Source organism: Vombatus ursinus, unplaced genomic scaffold (assembly GCF_900497805.2).
Source record: "Vombatus ursinus unplaced genomic scaffold, bare-nosed wombat genome assembly UNPS02014804.1, whole genome shotgun sequence".
Taxonomy (NCBI): domain Eukaryota; kingdom Metazoa; phylum Chordata; class Mammalia; order Diprotodontia; family Vombatidae; genus Vombatus; species Vombatus ursinus.
In genome coordinates this window covers 1,018,529-1,039,249 of record NW_020954582.1, presented here as the reverse complement: position 1 = coordinate 1,039,249, position 20,721 = coordinate 1,018,529, and the positions used below count along the sequence as shown (strand labels likewise).

Genomic DNA, 20,721 nt, shown 5'->3' with positions numbered 1-20,721 from the left:
GAGACAGAGAGAGAGAGGAGAGAGAGAGAGAGAGAGAGAGAGAGAGAGAGAGAGAGGAGAGACAGAGAGAGAGAGAGAGAGGAGAGACAGAGAGGAGAGACAGAGAGGAGAGACAGAGAGAGAGAGAGACAGAGACAGAGAGAGACAGAGACAGAGAGAGACAGAGAGAGACAGAGAAAGGAAGCGAGGGGCGAGAGAGCGAGAGAGCACGCGTTTTCTCCCCTCTGAGGCAGCGGCAACGCGGACCTAGCGCGCTAGCCTTGGTCCTTCTATCCTCCCATCCTCAGCCGCCTCCCCCGCGGCAAAGCAGCCAAGCCCCCTGCAGGCATCCCGGGAGCTTCGGCTTGCTCCCCAGAACAGGCAGCATGAACACCAGCGAAGCCAAGGATTATCTGACCCGGAGGGAGATCCCCCAGCTTTTTGAGGTAAGGAACTGGAACAGGGAGAAGAGAACCTATGGGGTGTATGACTCGTGTGTGTGTGTGTGTGTGTGTGTGTGTGTGTGTGTGTGTGTGTGTGTGTGTGTGTGTGTGTGTGTGTGTGTGTGTGTACGAGCTCGCGCGCGCACGAGCTGGGCTGGGCTGGGCAGTTTCCTAGCCCTAGCTCAGGTTCATGGCTGGGGGTAGGGGGGGGTCGTCCCCGGTTCCCACGGCAATGCTGGGATGGCTTCCTAGAGGCATAACATCCTACCATCCCCACCCCCCATGCCTACCTCCAGCTCCAGACTGCTCAGCGCCTCTCCTTGCCCGAGGGGTGTGCTGGGAGCCTGCATTCTGCAGACCAAGTTTCATCTCCAGACCCAGGCTCTCCCCTGCCTGCCTTCCTCCTGCAGAAGCCCCAACCCCACCTCATGTGGATCTGGTCACTACACAGCAGGCAGGGGCCTAAGCCATTTGTCTAGGCGAGGAGATGGGGAGGAAGGTGGGTCAATGCTTGGAACACACACACAACACACACACACACACACACACACACACACACACTGACTGGGCATATAAACTGTAGGATTGGGAGTAGAGTTCTAGGCTGGCCAGGGAGAGATAGTCATTGGGGCAATAAGAGTGGGGAGAGGGACAGCAGGGAGCAGATGCCCACCTTGATAGATTTGCTGGGGGAGGGGGGAATGGGGCAGTGGAGACCGAGAGGGGGGAGAGGAGCCTTAACTGCCCTCTCAGTCCTCTGGTCCCTCTAGCGGCAAGGATGGGGGCCTCCCAGGTGACAGGCAGGCAGCCTGCTCTCTCACTCTCCCTCCTGTGCTTTTGGTGAATGAATGAACTCCTGAGCAGGTTTCTTATTAGCCTTCAGAGACAGCTGATTTCCCCTGCCGGAGCTCCCTGCCTTCTGCAGTGCTTCCTTTCATTCACTCTATCCAGACAGAAGAGGGATTGGATTATTTTCCACTGCTGTTGCTCTGTGTTCAATTCGAATATTCAATTCAAAGTGTTTTCAGTACCAGAGGTGAGAGAGGAAATATTGAGAGAGAGAAGAGAAAAGAGGCGAGAACAGAGGTGGAGAGAAGGACACAGAGAGGGAGAGACAGAGACAGAGGGACCTGAAGGAAGATGAGCATTTGTCAGCTCCTGCTCAGTGAAGAGTATTTCATTGAACACTTACCAAGAAAGTCAAAGGAACTCCTTGTGCTGGAGAAGCTTACATTCTGATGGGGGAGGGGGACAACATGTAAATTTAAAGCATGTAAATAACTGGGTCCATACAAGATACTTCCAGAATAGATGGAGGTGATCTGAAAGGAGAGGACATTGGTAACTTCCATCACAGATCAGTTTGCTTCTCCACACACACACACACACACACACACACACGCACCCTTTTTCTCCATATTGGAAATAAAATCATTCTGAAGTCATACTGGCTGATCATTCCTAAAGTCTGCGTGGTTTTGCTCGGGTAAAATTGGAAGGAAGCCTGTTGCATAGAACTGATGAGTGCTCAGCTGGAGTTGGAATTAGGGTTAGTCATCAAGGAGGGATGGTTAGGGCTGATGTTCTGAAAGATGATCAATCAGTATAACAAACTAACAAATATTTTTAAAAATTAAAATAGTTAAGACTACTAGGCTACTTGTAAATGAATAACTTCCTTAAATTCTCCCCAAATATTTAGAAAATGGGGCAGAAATGTCTAGAAAGTGGAACAACCCATCCTGATACTTGCAATCTCCTCTGAGAGGAGAACTCATCAGGCCTGAGAAAAGCTATGGTTTGGTAGCAAGGTCTGGGGAGTGGTCCGAGGCACACAGAAGGTAAGGGGTCCCACAGAGAGTGGATTCGAACGTGGGTCTGCTTGACTTCCCACGAGGTATGTGATCAGTCAGTCAATCCACTGACAAATTATTAAGGATCTCTCATCTGCCGGACACTGTGCTGAGCATGAGGGATGCAAGTCCAAAGAAGGAAACACCACCATTCCACAGGGCAGCTGGGCTCAAAGCCTTAGAGATCAACTCTTCCTTCTCCTTCACTCTCCTTTAGGCAGAGTCACAGAATTTGGGAGCGAAAAGGTGGCTTTCAGAGCCATGTAGTCCAGCTCACACGTGAAAGGAATCTCTAACATACTGGGAGTGGTTGGATACTGCTCGGAAACCTCCAAGCAGGGGAACCTACCACCTTGGGCCTGTTAATTCTACCTTCCCAGAATATATCCTGCCCAGTCCCTTCTCCACTCCAGAGGATGGTCACCACTCAAATTCAGAGTCTGGCCACCTCTTGCTGGGATTACAGCAACCACATTCTCACTGGTCTCCTTGCCTCCACTTTCTCCCTCTCCAGTCCATCTTCCACACGGCTGTGGAAATAACCCTTCTAAGGCACAAGTCTGATCATATCCCACCGAATCTTCAGTGGCTTCTCCCAAATCATAGAGCTAGCCCTGGAAGGAACGTTAAAGGAAGGGTGGCACAATGCAAAGAGGGACTGGTTCAAATCCTTGCTCTGCCACTGCCTGCCTGGGTGACCTTGGGCAAGTCACTGGACTTCCCTGGGTTTCCATTTTCTCATCTATACCATGAGGAAGCTGGACTAGTTAAGCTCTAAGGGCCCTTACTTAAGTTCTAACTCTCTGCTGCCAGAGATCACCAACGCAAACCCCTCATTATACACAGCAAGAAACTGAAGCCCCTAGGGGTCCAGTGACCTAGCCAGGTCCTGCAGACAGCAGTCACAGAGCCAAGGTTGGAAGCCAGGTTCTGTACACAGCACTGCCCTCTAATAATGCAAGCCGACCAATAGGATAGTCTATCAATGAACAAATATTTGTTAAGCCCCTACTGTGTTCCGGGCCAATGGAATGAAACTTGTTTAAAAAAAAAAAAAAGAGTGCTCAGGACCGCAGTGCCTGGCACATAGGAGGTGCTGTGTGTAACTGCTTATTCTCTCCTGCCGTCAAGGAGTTTCTGTTCTATCAGGAGAGATAATGTCTACATATATAAGCACATGCAGAAAAATTACTAGGTGATATGGGGTGGGGTACTCTAGCATGGGAAAGGACCAGCTTAGGAAAAGACTTCCCACAGCAGGTGACTCATGAGCTGAGTCTGGAAGGGATGAGGCATTCTGAGAGGAGGGTGTGCATCCCAGCCAAAGGGGACACCTAATGACGGGCAGGCATAGAGATGGGAGAGCCAGGCAAGGTCAGTTTGCCTGCACCACAGTGTGCTGGAGGGAGGGCGATCGTTGAAACCAGGCAGAAAGCGAGTTTGGGCTGGGTGGCCAAAGGCCCACTGCCAAAAGCTACCAGGGATCCGGCACTTCGGGGTGCAAAGCACTTTGCACAGGTTGCCTCTAAATGCACAACAGAAGAGCTGATGTTGCAGCTGGGGAAGAAGAGAGCCCCAGAGCCCCAGAGAGGAGCCTCATATTGAGACCCAGGTGGGCTTAGGGATCTCTCTTTGGTCAAGGGTTCTTTGCCTTGGGTCCTTGAGCTTTATCTATAAATTTCCAATGCCATATATCTCATTTTATGCAGACAAAAACGTCCCTCTGAGATGGGTTTCTTTGGTTTTCCAGACTGCCGGGAGATACATGAAGCAGCTGTGTAGAGGGTGGATGGGGGTGGGTAGTGGGGGTGGGGCCGAGGCCAAGGAAACCAATCAGAAGGCGCAACTATGGCAGGCTTCTATTCTGGGTTGGGGTGGGGTGCGGTTGTTAATGCAGCCAACATTGTAGAAATGCACTCTCCACTTCAGAAAACCCATTTAGTTTTGATTTCATCTACCAGTCAACAAGCATTTATTAAGCACCTCCTGTGTGCTGAGTACTATGCTAAGCACAGAGATAGAACAAAGGGTAAAAGACAGTCCCTGCCCTCAAGAGGCTCACAGTCTAATGGAGAGACAACGAGTAAACAATTAGATACAAACAAGAGATCAAGATAGATAGGTAGATGGATGGATAGATAGATGGATGAATGGATAGGTAGATAGATGATGAATGGAGGGATGGATGGATAGATGGATGGATAGGTAGATTGAAAGATAAATACATACACACATATGTATGCATACTATATACACACACATACATACACACATATGCATGTATGTGTGTATATGTGTGTATATACACATATGATATGTTGGAAATAATCACCTGAGGAGAGGCATTGTATTCAGAGATGTTGAGAGGCCTCTTATAGAAGACAGAGTTTAGCTGGGCCTTGAAGGAACTTGGGACGTCCAGGAGCTGAAGAGGGAAGGAGTATCAGGCATGAGGGACTTCACTGAAATGTCTGGAGTCTGGAAATGGAGTGTCTTATGCACAGAAAAGCCTGGAGGCCTGTGTCACTAGATCCAAGAGCGTGCAGAGGTGTAAGAAGCCTGGAAAGGGAGGAGGCCAGGTTATCAAGGGCTTAGACCCCAAACTGAGAATTTTGTATTTGCTCCTGGGGGCCATAGGGCACCTGGGGTAGGGGTGGAGAGGTTATTTGGCAGGTGCTTTAGGAAGATCACTTTGGTGTCTGAATGGACTAGAGTGGAGAGAGACTGAGGCAGGCAGAGCCGCTCCCCCCCCAACAGCAGCCATTGTGCTAGTCCAGGCATGTGGATATAAGGGTCTGAACCAGGGTGGGGGCAGCATCTGAGGAGAAAAAGGGGCACATTCAAGAGACGCTGCAAAGGGGAAATCAGCAGACTTTGGCGACCTCTTGGCTATGGGGAGGGGGGTGAATATGTGAGAGATTGTGAGGAGTCAAGAATGACTCCCAAGTGGGGAATCTGAGGACCTGGGAGGGTGGTGGTGCCTTTGACAGTGACAGGGGAGGCTGGAAGAGGGGAGAGTTTGAGGGGAAAGATAATGAGTTCAACTTTGGACATGTTGAGTGTGTGATGCCTAAAGGCAGCTGGAGATGAGACACTGGAGGTTGGGAGACGCAGGGGCTAGACCATAGAGATGATGCTTGGACCTTTGGGAGCTGATCAGTCTTAAGCATAGAGGAGCAGAGAGCTCAGGCCAAAGAGACCCCCAGGGTTAGAGAGCACGACCTGGAAGAAGATCTAGCCAAGGAGCCTGAGAAGAGCAGTCAGACAGGTGGGAGGAGAACCTGGACACAGCAGTAGTTGACCACCAGGGAGAAGAGGGTCTATGTCAACGGGGGCAGAGAACTTCCGAAGGATGGGGACTGAGGAAAGGCCTTGGATTGGCAACTAAGAGACCATTAGTAACTTTGTGGAGAGAGAGTGAAGTGAGTCCCCACAGCTTTACGGAAGCACAAGACTGTTTAGGCGTCTTCACTAATTATTTAGGCAAATGCTTCACCCCAATTTTGCCTTCTGTTGGCAGCCTCAGTGGCCATGTTTGATAGGTCTCATTTTGAAGTATCTCTGTGGTTTTAGAGCATCCCATCATAGATCTGGGGCTGCAAGATATCTTAGAACGTAGCTACCTAAGGAAGCGTCTTCGTTTTACTGATGAGGCACCAGAGGCGGAGACGGAGCATGCCTTGCCAAGATCCCAGGAGGCAGGATTTGAACTGAGATCTCTGGCCCTCAGCTCAGCCCTTTTCCCACACTGCCACAAGACAAAGGTGTCTTTTCATTGCATTCTTCCTTGATTTTTATGTGATATTTTATCATTTAGAGAGTCATGCTACTTGCTTTTATGTGTATTTCATAGTGGAGATTTTGCAAGTAATTTGAATAGTGTACATCAGGCATTCTTATCTGTTTCTGAACATAAGCCTATGGACCCCATGAAAGAATAATGTTTATAAGTGAATAAAAGAAAATATATAGGATTGCAATGAAGACCAAAGATATTGAAGTGCAGTTATCTATATATTTTTCATTGCCATTCAGTCATTTCAGTTGTGTCTGACTCTTCATTACCCCATTTGGGGTTTTCTTGGCAAAGATACTGGAGTGGCTTGCCGTTTCCTTCTCTAGCTGATTTTAGAAATGAGGAAACTGAGGCAAACAAGGTTAAACAATATATGTACTCATTTAAAAAAAAAAAACAAGTTATCAGACTTTAAGTTAAGAACCCCTGGTGAAGATAAACAAGTGATTCAGATCTTCAAAGGACCAAATCATGCATATGTGTATGTGTGCATATGTCTATATGCATGTGCACACGCACATACATACACGTGTGCACGCACACATATGCAGCTCGTGATATTCATAGCCAAAGCAGCTAATGGGGCTTTGTCCCAGGATGCTAACAGGTGGTGACTGGAGGTGGAGATCTATGGGCATCTGGAGTCCTGAAGTGTAGCTTACCCTAAAGGCAGTCCTCACCTGGCACCATGGTGCCAGGAGAATTGTTATCTTCCAGTCCTGACCATAGGTATCAGTTTCCTGGTGGTCTTTGTTAGATAAAGAGGCAGGGCTCAAACTAACGAGATCACAAGTCTTCCTCCCTCCACCCAGTCCCCTGCTCCACTGCTCTGTCATGATTTTCCTTTCCTAAGGAAGTTTGGAAATAGTCATTCATTCCACTGGCTTTTGTTGAGGGCCTCTTAACTATAAGAGTCGAATTACTCTGTTAGTCATTGAATGTCCTTGACCATCTGCTTCAAGCCAGCTACCTTTCCAGGCTTTTCACAGATTTCTCCCTTTTCCCGATTCTATGGTCCAGTCAAGCTGACTTCCTCCTTATCTTGTGCGTCCCCTCATACCCTTCATACCTAGAAGGTACAACCTCCTCACAGTTGCCTCTTAGCTCCTCTCTCCCCTTTTAAAACTGAGCCTGAAGGACAGCCCTTCAGGATGACTTTCTTCATTCCCCCCACTCCCTCCCCCCCAGCTGCTTCCTCTCACCCTGAAATCACCGATAAATCTGATGGTCACTTCTATGGGTATGTGATGGGATCAATCCCTTTAGACGGTTTCACTGCTGTCATTGAGTCCTTAGTGGTTAGACCAAAGCCTTGCCCAGAATTGCCTCTGAATAGCTGATTGCTGAAATGAAGGAAGGGAGGCATGTGGCTGCTGCCACCATGTTAAAAGACCTTCATTTTCACCCATCTCAGAAAGCGGCCTGCTTCGGGTCCATTCCAAAACTCTGGCCTGGCACACAGTGGTCACTTTGTGCCGGCTTGTCACTTGGTCAGTCTATTGATTGAGGAAAGGAAGTCCAGGTTCTGCCTTTGAGGAATCGTTGAGTTTCAAGTGTGTTTGGGACTGTGGACTCTAGTGTGGTGTGGATGGACGTGCCTCACTAACACCCTTCTGAACAATCAAGTTGCAACATTATCCATCAACAAGCACTAATTAAGCAACTTCTCCATGCCATCTGCTCCATAAAACTTGACTTTAGGCAGAACAACATTTCAAGGGGCTGTCATTACCATACACAAAAAACAATGGTATAAATATTAGATGTGGGTCATCAGTTGAATAAGGAAGATTTGTCGTGATTTGTTAGTGCCAGTTATTAGGGTGACTTTGGGCAAATCATGTCTGACTCCGAGCCAGCACCCTTTCCACCAGGCGGTTACCTCTGGGGGCAGCCAAAGTCCTAGGATGACAGGAAGGGGCCTCCCTGAGATGACCCCTCCTTTTACCAGGGAGGAAACTGAAGCTGAAAGAGATTGAAGGGACTTGCTTAATGTCACAAAACCAGGATTCGAACCCTGACCATCCAACTCCAAATGCTGGCCTCTTCCCCATACTGTGTCCTACTGAACAACAGTGATGATGCATAAGGCTGTTGACCCCAATGTAAACCCATTCAGTTCCATGGAATGCCCAAAGGATATGTATTTTACACTAGTAAGAGTTAACACGTATGCAGTGTTTCAAGGAACTTAATAAATATTATCTCATTTGAGCCTCCCAACAACCCTGGGAGGGAGGTACTATTACTGTCCCCATTGTACAAGTGAGGAAACTGAGGCAGACAGAGGTGAAGTGACTTGCCCAGGGTTACTTAGTCAATATGTTTCTAAAGCAGGATTTTGATTCACGTCTTCAAGACTCCAAGTCCAGTGGTCTAACCACTTTACCACCTAGCTGTCCCACAACACAGTCATGCACCACAATGGTGGTCTTGATACCTGAAGTAACACCTCCCATGGGGAGGATCAGAGTCATAAGCCAACGTGGTGAAGTGGGCAGAGCGCTGAGCACAAGGGAGACCCAAGTCTGAGGCCCCTCAGGTCCTTCTTAGCTGGATGTCCCTGGGCAGGTCATCCATTTGTCCCTGGCTCTCGCCAGGTTCAGCGAGAGGTTCCTTTCGCACTCAGAAGCACTCTTTGCAGGTCCACTATGATGGTTACTCAAGTTCATGCAGGAGTTGATTGAGGCCACAGTTCTCAGGACAGGTCTGTCAGTTCTCCGCTCTACCTGGGTCTGTCACAGACACCTGGATTATTGGGGGGGGTGTGGAGGAGCATGGAACCATCAGTCTAGAGCCAAAAGTCACCCCCAAAGTGAGTCCAAAGCATCTCTTTTGTTGAGGAAGGACCCATGTGAGTTGGAGGTCCATGCTCCTCCCGTGCTCTCCACATCTCCCTGCCACAAATTAAGCCACAATGACCATTTTTGAGGTCCAGCTTTGGTATTTGGAGCCAGGGCTCTTGTCAAATTGAAAAACCCTAGTAAGTTATTATACTGTCTTCACACAAGTGCTTCGTAGGCTGAAAATATCAGCACTCAAACTGTCTATAGATAAAATACTGGATTGAAAAATGGTTCATCCAGGGACTGGGTGAACCTAATGACTTAGCTTAGATGGTCCATCTTTTCATTTTTACACCCAACAACAACCCCAGCTAAAAACTGAAGCTCCAGCTAAATAATGGGCAGCTCTGAGAGCTATATATTCAATCAACAGAGCTTTATAAAGCTCTTACTGTGTGCTAGGTAGGCATTGTGCAAAGCCCTGGGCATACAAAGACAAAAAGAAACAGCCCCTCCCCTCAAGAAGCTTCCATTCTATTGGAGCATCTATCTAAAGACTGAAATGAAGGCGGCTGCTGATAGATATGCCTGGTCTCTTCTGTCCTTGCTTTTCAGAGTCTGTTAAATGGATTGATGTGTTACAAGCCTGAAGACCCAGTAGAATATCTCGAGAGCTGCTTACAAAAGGTCAAGGAACTGGGAGGACCAGAGAAGGTGAAATGGGACACTTTTGTCGGCCAAGAGAAAAGGACGTTACCTCCCCTCAATGGCGGACAGTCCCGAAGATCATTTTTAAGAAACGGTAACGTATATGGAAACTCCTGGGCAGTCTTATGTCTAGAATGTCCCTTTTAAAAAGTCGGGCTTCATCTTTGGCTGTGGTGAGATTAATTGGATTTTGTAATCCAGGCTGGACAATTTGGAACAGACTCTTTTATTTTTCTAGTATTTCCACAGGAAAACCAAATAGCTGGACTTTATAAAAAAATTAATAGCAGGCAACTTTGATTAAATTTTACATTACTAAGGCTTTATTACTTTATAAAACCATAGCACATGGGCAAACTGTCCATTATTCTCAATGTTTCAAATAAGACCTTTCTAACCAAATGAATTACGCATTCTTAATCATTACAAATGGATCCATTCTCAAAGGGCTCTCTGATGATCCCATTGAGCAACCACAGTAGAGGTGGATAGAGATCCCCCACCTGTCCATGCCTGTCCATTCTGTGACTCCTGTCTGTGCATTTCTCTAAGGTCACCTCTCCCTACAGTGCTGGGGGCCTCCCTTATGACATCACCAAGAGAGCAATGGATGGGAGCGGGGGGAGGGCAGCTCATGGTCATCCTTCAGGACGGCTCAGTCCATCTCTTCTTTCTATCCTGCTTCTTGTTACTTCTCTGGTATAATTCCTCATTTGAAATGTGCCGCAGCCTCCTGTGTTCCCTAATAATAGCAATTATATAACAATTCACAACATTTCATAAAACTGAGCCATGATTTATGCTTATTAATATAAATGGCCAATTTAGAGTTTGTGCAGATATAAACACACAAAGGCATAAGAACCTTCATTCATTCATTTCCATAGCATTTGTTAAGCATCCTTGCCCAGGTATTGTTGGTCAGACCCATGGATGACCCATGGATGTGGGGATGCTTCATTAGAAGTAGTGTCTCCTCACTACTGTGGGACCCTGGGAAAGTCACTTCTTTCTTTTCGGTTTCATTTTCCTCATCTCTAAAATGGGAGGGGTTGTTTTTTTTTAGAAGATAGGATATTTATTTCACCTTAAATGTCCATTTGCTGATCAAAAGCCTCCATACTTCCTGGAGTAACCTATGAAAAATTTCCAATATTCCAGAAATGATCAAATATCACCACTGGCTCCACCAGCAGTACTTGTCATTAAAGAGCTTGTAGCTGAATAGATAATATAATTATGCAAAAGTACCCTTGAGAAATAGGAAGTTAGAATAGAAAGTACGAGACTGATTTCTCATTGCTGTATTGCCACACTTTACATATGCAAGTAAATTCTCATTTAATTTAACAAACTTATTAAGCACCTACTTTATGCAGGGATAAAACCATGAGTCTAGACTATGTGTGCGTGTGTGTGTGTGTGTGTGTGTGTGTGTGTGTGTGTGTGTGTGTGTGTAAACAAGGCATTGTGGCAGGTACTGAGAATACCCAGACAAAAGCAGATAAGTCCCTGTCCTCAAGGAGCCCACAAGCTGTATATCACCAAATCTTTGATATTTCTTCAGCTCTCTTGACGTAGACACTCATTCCTATGGCATGATTCACTTGAGTTCACTTCAGATTAATTCAGTTCAATATGACAAACATTTATCGAGCCCGTTCTGTGCCAGGCACCATATTTCCAGCTGCAGATCTCTTCTCCCAAGGAGTTCACCACCCATCCATGCAATCTCATTCCCCTTGAGTTTGGTCAAGCTCTTCTGTCGATCCTCCACTGTGGGCACTCTCGGTGAAATGAATGATGCAAAAGCTGTGCCTAGTTGTCCTAGCTCAGGCTCTGTCCTGGGATGTGGTCTGTGTTTCTACAGGGTTATGAAAAGGCTTTGGAAACCCAAGGCCCTGGGTTAAGTAACGCAGATCAGTTTTCCCCACGTACTCAGGGCCATTTTAATTCTTAGACTTTTTACTACTCACAAAGATGGATAGGCTGGCTTGGGTTCAAGAAGGCAGCCCCAAGTTTTATTCATAGACCAGAGAAGACTAATTCACCAAGAACCAAACAATTAAAAATGGCCCCCAACAAAGGTGGGGGAAGGGAAGGCCAATGGACTGAATTCAGCCTGTCTAAATTGAGTCTTGTGGAAGCCCTCTAAGTGCTTGATGACTACCTGAGGGCCCCTAGCAAGTCCCTGCTTAGGGGCCCTATTTAGCAAATGACCCCATGAAGCAGAAAGTGTCACTGTTGCAGGTAGTGAGAAGGCCTGCATTTTCCAAAAGGACCCAACTGACTTCCTGGAGAGCACTTTTAACACTCACTCAGAAACTCTAATTCAGGGTTTAAGAGATGAAGTCACTTATACACACAACCGGGTTCTATTCTTTTCAGTGTGTCTCAAAATTCTTGAAACAACTAAATTGAACAGGTTTCCTATTGGCACAAAGGCAGCCTTTAAATTGTAAATCAGGGAGCAACAGAGGGAAACCTCGACCATGGTGAGGGCCTTCTAAAAGGCTCCTCTGCTCGCCTTGATTAGGAGGGGGTTGGGGGAAGTGAACAAGAAGAATTACTGGAAAATTAGGGTCAGGTTCATGGTGGAAAAAAAATTGCCAGCTTCTTCCTAGCATCTTCTAACTCTTAACACTCAGCTCAGTTGGCCCCAAGATGCTCTAATTAATGAACCACTTTCGCCTTTTCCCATAATTGTCGCTACAGAATTCTGCAGGATTGGGCTAATTAGCTGTCACAATGGCTTCTATATCTGGAAAATATGCCACCAGACACATAGGGAGCAACTTACCATCTGTTTTTTAAGAAGAAAATCTAGTTTTTGTTTTGTTAACTTCAGTATAAGTTTGTTATCCCAAAGTTCCAATGGATTGTGCATGTGTTTAAGAGCATCTTCCCTCCAGTGGTACAGATTGCAACCCTTCTGTGCATGTCTTCAGGTCCTACCAGGGTTTGTAGCCCATGTTCTGGAGAAGGGTTGTCCTTGGGTTCTCTTGACCTTAAGACTGGTGAACATTGGAAATTAAAATGAAATGAAAAGTCTCCTTGTTTGCAGAATTTAAGTTACTCCTGAATTTCATGCCCAAATGTTGCCAGAATTGTCTTCAGGGAGAATTATCAAATGAAACAATTTTGTACAATAACACATTTCTACGCCCAATCAAATGATGGTTTATGGGTCTCATAATCATGTAAGACTAAATCTTGGAGGAAAGAGAATTCTTAAAGTGAAGCCTGGAAGGCGATTCTGATTTGTTTGCATCCACCTTCACCCATATCCTGATGAACATGGATGCCACATTGTATTACAGACAACAGCTCCTGACTTGTGGCCAGGACTTTGCTGCTGTGACCATGCTCCAGGCTCTGGGTGGGGAAAAATCCCTAGACTCCATCTCATCTTGAAAGTGAATTTGAAATGAAAGTAAGTCGTGACCTAGTGGTAGTGGAATCTCCATCTGGCAAGGCTGCTCCTACCACAGATGGCACAGCTTGCTGCCAGCCCAGACTGGTATTGATGCATCTCAAGATAAGAGTCCAGTGTTTGGATGACAATCCTTGCTTTTCCTTTCAGCTCAGGGTGGGAAGTGGGGGGCTTCCTGAAGGCCAGGCCAATGGGGCAGAGGTTGAAACCTTCAGGCATGATGCCAACACCATGCTTGATATCCAAGGGCCAGACTGGCTGAGGATGGGCAGATAGGCAGGTCACTGGATTATTGCCTCAGGGGTCTGACTCTGTGGTCCTAAGGCAGATTAAAAAATCACACCAACATTTCTCAAATAAAAATATGATAGACCAGGGCAGAGTCATTAGTTAGCTATTCACTTAGGTAAGCACCTCACTATTTTGTCCTTGGTTCATCTTGGATGCTAAGGCATAGGGAGGCAGAGCTGCTCACCCATAGTAACTCCTCACCCAGAAAGCAGGATCACTTGAGTATCCGGCCCTCAGCTCCAACTCCCTGGTCTAATCCCAGAGCAGTTCACCTCCTGACTAACCTGTCTCCATCAGAGGTACCTCCTTCTCCTAGTCACAGACCAGTCACTGACATAGAAGTTTGAGGCAGGAACCCGAGGGACCCACAGAGCTCTCTCATCTTTCCCCACCCTCAACTTTAGTTTCTGCCCTAAACCTCCTCTCTTCTTACTACAACCACTCACCTACTTTGAGACCACACGTGGCCCTCTAGATCCTCAAGTATGACCCTTTGACTGAATCCAAACTTCACAGAACAGATCCTTTCATTAAGAGAGACTCTATCCCAAAAGCATTCCTTAGGCTGTTGTTTGGGAAGCACTGTGTAAGCACCAGGCGGTAATACCTGGATATGCTAGACACAATTCTTTTCCTGAAGGGACCCACAATCTTCATAGGGCAGAGAAGATGGTCAGAGATAATTATCATTCAACAGAGAATGCTACTGGAGGAGTGTGGTGTAGCAGATAGAAGACCTGCTCATCCTTTCTTATGGAACAATAGTATTCCATTACATTCGTATACCACAACTTGTTCAGCCATTCCCCAATTAATGGACATCCCCTCAATTTCCAATTCTTGGCCACCACAAGAAGAGCTGCTGTGAATATTTGTGTATATGTGGGTCTTTTTCCCATTTTTATGGGAAAAACCATTGACCATTTTATGGTCATTTTTATGACCTCTTTGAGTTACAGACCTAGCAGTGGTATTGCTGGGTCAAAGGGTCTGCACAGTTTTATAGCCCTTCAGGCATAGTTCCAAACTGCTCTCCAGAATGGTTGGATCAGTTCACAACTCCACCAACAATGCATTAGTGTCCCAGTTTTCCCACATCTTCTCCAACATTTAACATCTTCCTTTTCTGTTATATTAGTCAATCTGATAGGTGTGAGATGGATACCTCAGAGTTGTTTTAATTTGCATTTCTCTAATCAATAGTGATTTAGAGCATTTTTTCATATGACTATAGATAGCTTTAATCTCTTCATCTGAAAACTTCCTGTTCATATCCTTTGACCATTTATCAACTGGGGAATGACTTGCATTCTTATAAATTTGACTCCATTCTCTATATATTTGAGAAATGAGGCCTGTATCAGAAACACTGGCTGTAAAAAATGTTTCCCTTCTAATCTTGGTTGCACTGGCTTTGTTTGGAACCAGGAGCCAGCATAGTATCTGGCACATAGAAAGTCCTTAATAAATAACTATAGGATTTAATTTGAGCTCCTAGAGGGAGGAGCTACGTCTCATCTCTCATGCAGGGCGACATACATAATGAGCACTTGATTGTTTAGCAAATGAATCAATGGGCACTGTCATATACATTAAATCCAAATAGAATTAAATAGAATTATATAGAGAATTATAATTAAATCCAAAATAATCCAAATCCAAAATAATGCAAAGGATACATGAATTAATGGTAAAGATTGGAATCCTGCCATTTTCCTGTCCAGAGCTGGGATTTCCTCAGCCTGGGGCACTCCCTCTCCCAAAGCATACTAGGGTTAGGAACCCCCAAGAATACTGAACAATTATCCCAGCATGCAAATTCTTTCCTATCCTCAAGCCACTCTTGGCTTAGTTCTCAGAGTCAGGGTGGGAGGTACTATATGGAGCACAGTGTCAGGCACCTTAATAGTCAGCCCTTAATAGATGCTGATTGCCTGGTGCCTATCACATAAGCATAGCTTCCCCCAGTACCTTTATAAATATGTGAAGTCTCTTAAGTGAGTTTCCCTGAGGCATGGAAATTAGGCTTTTAGATTCTTTTAAAGTAAGCAATTAACCAAGCAATCAATTAATCCAAAGAGCTATAACTAGCCATTTTGACCCCTAAGGCAAACAGAATGAAGTACCAATCAGGGTAACTTTTAAAGACAAAGATGACTGTTGGGGTGGGGGCCGTGTATGGAAGCCACTGAGCCAGGAGCAGGGCTGGGCTCAGCTCTGAGGTGTCCACTCCCAGTAGCTTTCTATTTCACTTAATGAGTGAATACAAGTCATAACAGTGCTTTCTAAAGTTTGGTGCTCTGAGATTCAATTCAATTCAATAAACATTTATTAAGTGCCTACTATATGCCAGGCAATGTGCTAAGCACTGGGGATACAAAAAAAAGGAAAAAGACAGCCCTGCCCCCAAGGAGTTCACAATCTAATGTGGGGAAGGGGGAGGGGAACAACAGACAAACAAATCTATACAAAGCCAGCTCTATACAGAATAAACAGGAAATAAGTAACTGGGGGAAGGCACTGGAATTTAGAGGGGCTGGGGAGGCTTCCTGTAAGAGGTGGCATTTTGTGGTTTGTCCTTCATTCTCAAAGAGGACCTTGACGTCAGGGAGGTGATGCTATGACCTGCAAGTGAATTGGATGTAAGTGAGGGAGGGCTGTGCAGTCACCAGCCTCACTCTCTCCTCCGGAGCCATCTAGGTCCAGTGACCAGATATCCTTCAGGATAACTGGAGATGGCCCCAATGCGGTGGATGACCTTGGCCTTTTTAAGCTAAGGTCTTTAACAGGTCTCAATATTGCCTCATTGACTGAGGCAATGCCCATAAATGAGGCAAAGAATGGCCTCTTTTACCTAGTAAAATGGAGGAGAAGAGAGGGGAGGGCAGGGGAGGGGAGGAGATTTTTTGTTGGGACTTGAAGCCAGAGAAGGCTGGAGTTGGAGCAGAGGAGGGAGGAGGGAAGGCATGGGGACAGCCAGAGAGAATGCCCTGTGATAAAACCGATCGCCCTACCCTAGTTATAGCTGTGTTTATTTAGATCTTCTCTGGCTTCTTGCCTCATGTGAGAAATGTTCAAACCTCCACCTCCTTTCCTGTTTCAAGGTAATCTTACTTTTTTGCAGTGATGCCTGAAAATGCTAACTTTCCTTACCGGCGATATGATCGGCTCCCTCCAATCCATCAATTCTCCATAGAAAGTGACACTGACCTTTCAGAAACAGCTGAGCTCATTGAGGAGTACGAGGTTTTCGACCCCACCCGACCACGACCCAAAATCATCCTGGTCATAGGTAAGAGTGTGGATTCTCTAGTAATTGCAGAATTGCTAACCTGAATTTCTATAAAAGCTCCAACAATTCGCTTTGTTACACATTGCAAATGTGTTTTAGGAAAGGGATAAAAAGTACAATATAACCAATCTTCCACCCTAGAACTGCAAAAAAAAAATCAACCAAAAGTTGACAGGCAAAGGGGGCCTGCCTGCAAAGCCAGCTCCAGGGCAGCAAAGAGGATGCAGATATTCAGCCAGGCCTGGGGTATCTGGAGGCAACAAGAGCTGAGTGCCGATCCAAGGGAATCCCAGGAAGCCCTGGGAAGAAGCAGCAAACGATGTAACATGGCCAGGATCAGATGAGGACAGACCAGGTCTGGGGAACCCCTAACACTGTCCAGAGATGACAGAGAGGGGCCAGAAAATGGGGGGAGGGGTTAATGGGAGGAGGAGGAGGGCAACATAGTCACCCAGACCTAGGGTAGCACACCTGAAAGCATGGCAGGGGCAGACTCTGACCTGGAAATGAAGCCACAAAACCTGGAAAGATAAGTAACAAAAGAAAATAATAATTGATAAAAAACATTATTTCAAATCTAGAGATTCTCCTCCCAAAAGGAGCAAATAAGGCTCTTAATAACATCAAGCAGAGATTCAGAGGAAAAATGGGTGTTCCACAAGGACTACATTAATATCTAGAAGAAATAAAGCAAGGTATCTTTTTTAAAAAAAATGGAAGAAACCGCTGGAGGAAAGAATTGGAAGGATAATAAATAGTTTAGAAGAACAAGTGGGAAACCTTACCCAAGAAATGGAATCCCTGAAAATGAAAATAGACCAAAAAGAAATCCAGGTCTCTATACAAACAGCAAGAAATATTTGAACAAAATCAAAACCTTGGGGGGGAAATGTAAAATATCTGATATCAAAAATGACTGACCAGGAAAACAGTGCCAAGGAGAGATTTAAGAATCAATGGACTCTTTGAAAACCATGACTTCAAAAAAAAAAAATTCCCCTTCTGAAAGGATTCAGAAGTAAGTGTCCCAGGAATGTCACAATGAAAAGCCAAAACTCACATCAAAGAAAAATAAATGCTGCAAGCCTCTGGAAGGAACCGAGGTCAGGATCATGTCAACAAACATTTATTGAGTACCTACTGTGTGCCAGGCACTGTGATAAGCATTGGGGCTACAAAGAAAGGCAAAAACAGTCCCTGCCCTCAAGGAGCTCACAATCTAATAGAGGAGACAGTATGCAAACAACTATGTACATAAGAGAGATGCTCAGGATACAATGGAGATGATCCGCAGGAGGAGGCAGGAGAATTCAGTGGGATTAGGAGAGCCTTCTTGGAGAAGGTGGGACTTAAAGGAAGCCAGGAGGCCTAGATGAGGAGGGGGAAAGGTCCAGGCACAAAGGACAGCCAGGGAAAATGCCCAGAGCTAAGAGACGGTGTGTAGTCTGAGGAGCAGGCAGGAGGCCAACGTCACCGGATGGAAGAGGACCTACAGGGGACAGAGGTGTGAGAAGACTGGAAAGGATAGAGGGGCTCAGGTGGTGAAGGCTCAGAGGATTTTATATTGGATCCTGGAGGTAATAGGGAGCCATGAGGAGTACTGAATGGGGGAAGGGGGAGCCACGTGTTCAAAGTTATGGTTCTCTATCTATTTATCATCTATCTCAATCTATCATCTACCCACCTCTCTATCTGGCTGTTTATCACCTATCTACATCTATCCACCTCTCTCATATGTGGCTAGCTAGCGGGCTATCACCATGACTGTATGAGTAAGACATTGCAGGATGACAGACTGGAAAGTGACCTCCTAGGAAGCATTATGAAATTCATAAGAACTGCTAATGTACAATGAACCATGAAGTTTGATTGTTGAAAGTGAGGTTTTGTCTGATGGCTAAATCTTTTAGACCCAAAAGACAAAGAAAAGATGACTCATGAAAAGCTGGTTTTATAGGTCAAGTCTAACTGAGAATTATTTCTTTATTTCCACCATGGATAAAGGGACCACAAAACATTTCCAATGAGTCACCTTTTACCTGGTGAAACATCTCCTTGACTTAGTGCCATCATTTAATGCCCAAGTAAAGGCTGTCTGCAGTGTCTGCCCATGAGCTGCTGCTGATTGGGACCTTGTTACCACCCTGGGAAACTGGAGTTGAGGCTCTGTGAAGATGACCTCATTCTTAGTTGTACAGGTGATCTCTATAGCATGAACATGAGGTCATTTTTTTATTTGCTATGAATTTATGGGTTATTTTAGTTTATGTGCATACGAATTTATGTTCGTCCCGTGGAATGTAAACTCTTTGAGTGGACTGACCTTTGGGGGGATCTTTGTATTCCCCATGTTGGGAATATAGTGTTGGGTCAAGGTAGGAGCTTCATAATGCTTGTTGAATGAATGACTAAGCATGATTAATAATAGTTCTAGAAATTAAGATTAACAAAAAGAAAACAATCTTTGTGAAATGGAAACTCTGGGAGGGCAGGCATTGTTCATTTGGGTCTTCGTACCCCACCCGACTAGTGTGGGGCCGTTCAAATAGTAAGTGCCTCATCAAGGAGAAACGAAGTTAACTAGATGGCTTGGAGGGCAGAAATAAAAAGCCATTTTGGTGACTTTGCCAAAGCTTCTTGGTTTTGTTTTACAGACAAATCAATTTGCCCCAAAGACAAAGAAACAAGACTAGAATCTTGGCTGCCAGAGGCACTGTAGTCTCTAATGTGTCACAAGATCATTGTTGTCCCCGTGGGGTTCAGCAAAGGCATTTGGCCTGATCCCAACATGGTTTTAGAGTTACACACAAACACTGCAAGTACCAAGACCACGTTTCCCTTTGCCTGCTTCCAAAAATGGTACTTAGTCAGTTAAAGAAAGAATGGGCACCAATGGAATGGTGTCTGAATGAAGAGGCCTTTGTCTGGGATTGATCGCCTCTCTCACCCCGGTGTGGGGGTCAAATGAGAGAAGCTTTGTAAAGCACTTAGTAGGACCTGGCACATAGTAGGTCTGAATAAATACTTGTTCCTTTCCTGCCTTGTGCCACTGAATTCAAACAAGGCGCGTGGTTGGTTTAGGATGCATGTCCATTCAATTCCATTTGATCAATGACCACGCACTCAACTCCACCACGTACAAGGCACCATGCTAGGCAGCCTTCTTCTGAAGCTTCTGAAGCTGAGTCTATTCATATTGAAATTAATGAAGAAAGTCTTCCAAGGAACTACTGAGAATTACCAGAGGCAGACACAGAAATGAGAAAGGAGTGGGATCCCCTTTGTCCCCACTTAGTGTAGGTAGTTACTGGGGTACAGAGGGAGAGGGAAGGTGAGATTGCTGTCTGAAGGTATTCTAAAGTCATTCAACCGACAGCTTCACCCTCTCAAAAACCGTTAGCAGTTACGTGTGTGGGTGTGTGTACACAAGCCAGTGTGTAGAGGAGTAGGGGGGTGTTTCCTTTATTTCAATAAGAGGTAGCCTGTTCTCAGGTTCTGGAGATCATAGACCTAGTTAGCCTGGAGGCTTTCTTTTCTTTCTTTTCAGCTTCAAACAGATAAGAGCTGAGGCCCCACAGAGGCGCTGAGATTTGTTGAAGGTCATTTTCAGCAATCTTTTTTCTTTTGGTCTTGTTTGTGCTTTGAAACAGTAACTGCTACTTCCTTTGGAAGATGGCTCTGACTCCTTGGTGACTTGAATATGTAGACAGTGTCTCACTCCATGGATTTGTCAATAATCTTACTTTCTGTGGGTAATTAGAGGGATGACCTAGCCTCCTGGATGGTGGAGGGCATTGGAACAGGGCAGGACAGTCTTTTAGTGCCTCGAAGGAAGGAGAAACAGAGCAGGCAAAGAAGTTAATGGAATTCTCATTCTGAGTTGGCGGGGGCCATCTGAAGTCACTCAGTCTGACCCAGATCTGAACAGATATCCTCTCTGTAATATCCCTGACCTGTTGTCATCCTGCAATAAAGAATCCACACCCCAGGCCCTAACCCTTTCAGGAAATCTATCTCCATTTCTGTCTCTCACTCAGTCTCTCTCTCTCCATCTCTCTAATTTTACAGATGAGGAAACAGAGGTACAGAGAAATTATCAACTTTCCTAGGGTCTCACAGCTTGTTTGTGTCAAAGGAGAG

At 45.6% G+C, this 20,721-nt stretch overlaps 1 protein-coding gene across 1 annotated transcript in view; it reads left to right on the top strand.

Annotated features, from left to right (window-relative positions):
* Positions 1-360: 360 nt before the first annotated feature.
* The window catches only part of AK5 (adenylate kinase 5), a 206,730-nt gene continuing 186,369 nt past the window's right edge, over positions 361-20,721 (top strand). Inside the window, exons 1-3 of the mRNA XM_027874060.1 lie at positions 361-425; positions 9,473-9,659; positions 16,414-16,581. Coding sequence (XP_027729861.1) covers positions 366-425; positions 9,473-9,659; positions 16,414-16,581 — 415 coding nt within the window. The 5' untranslated portion in view covers positions 361-365. The remainder of the gene's footprint in view (positions 426-9,472; positions 9,660-16,413; positions 16,582-20,721) is intronic.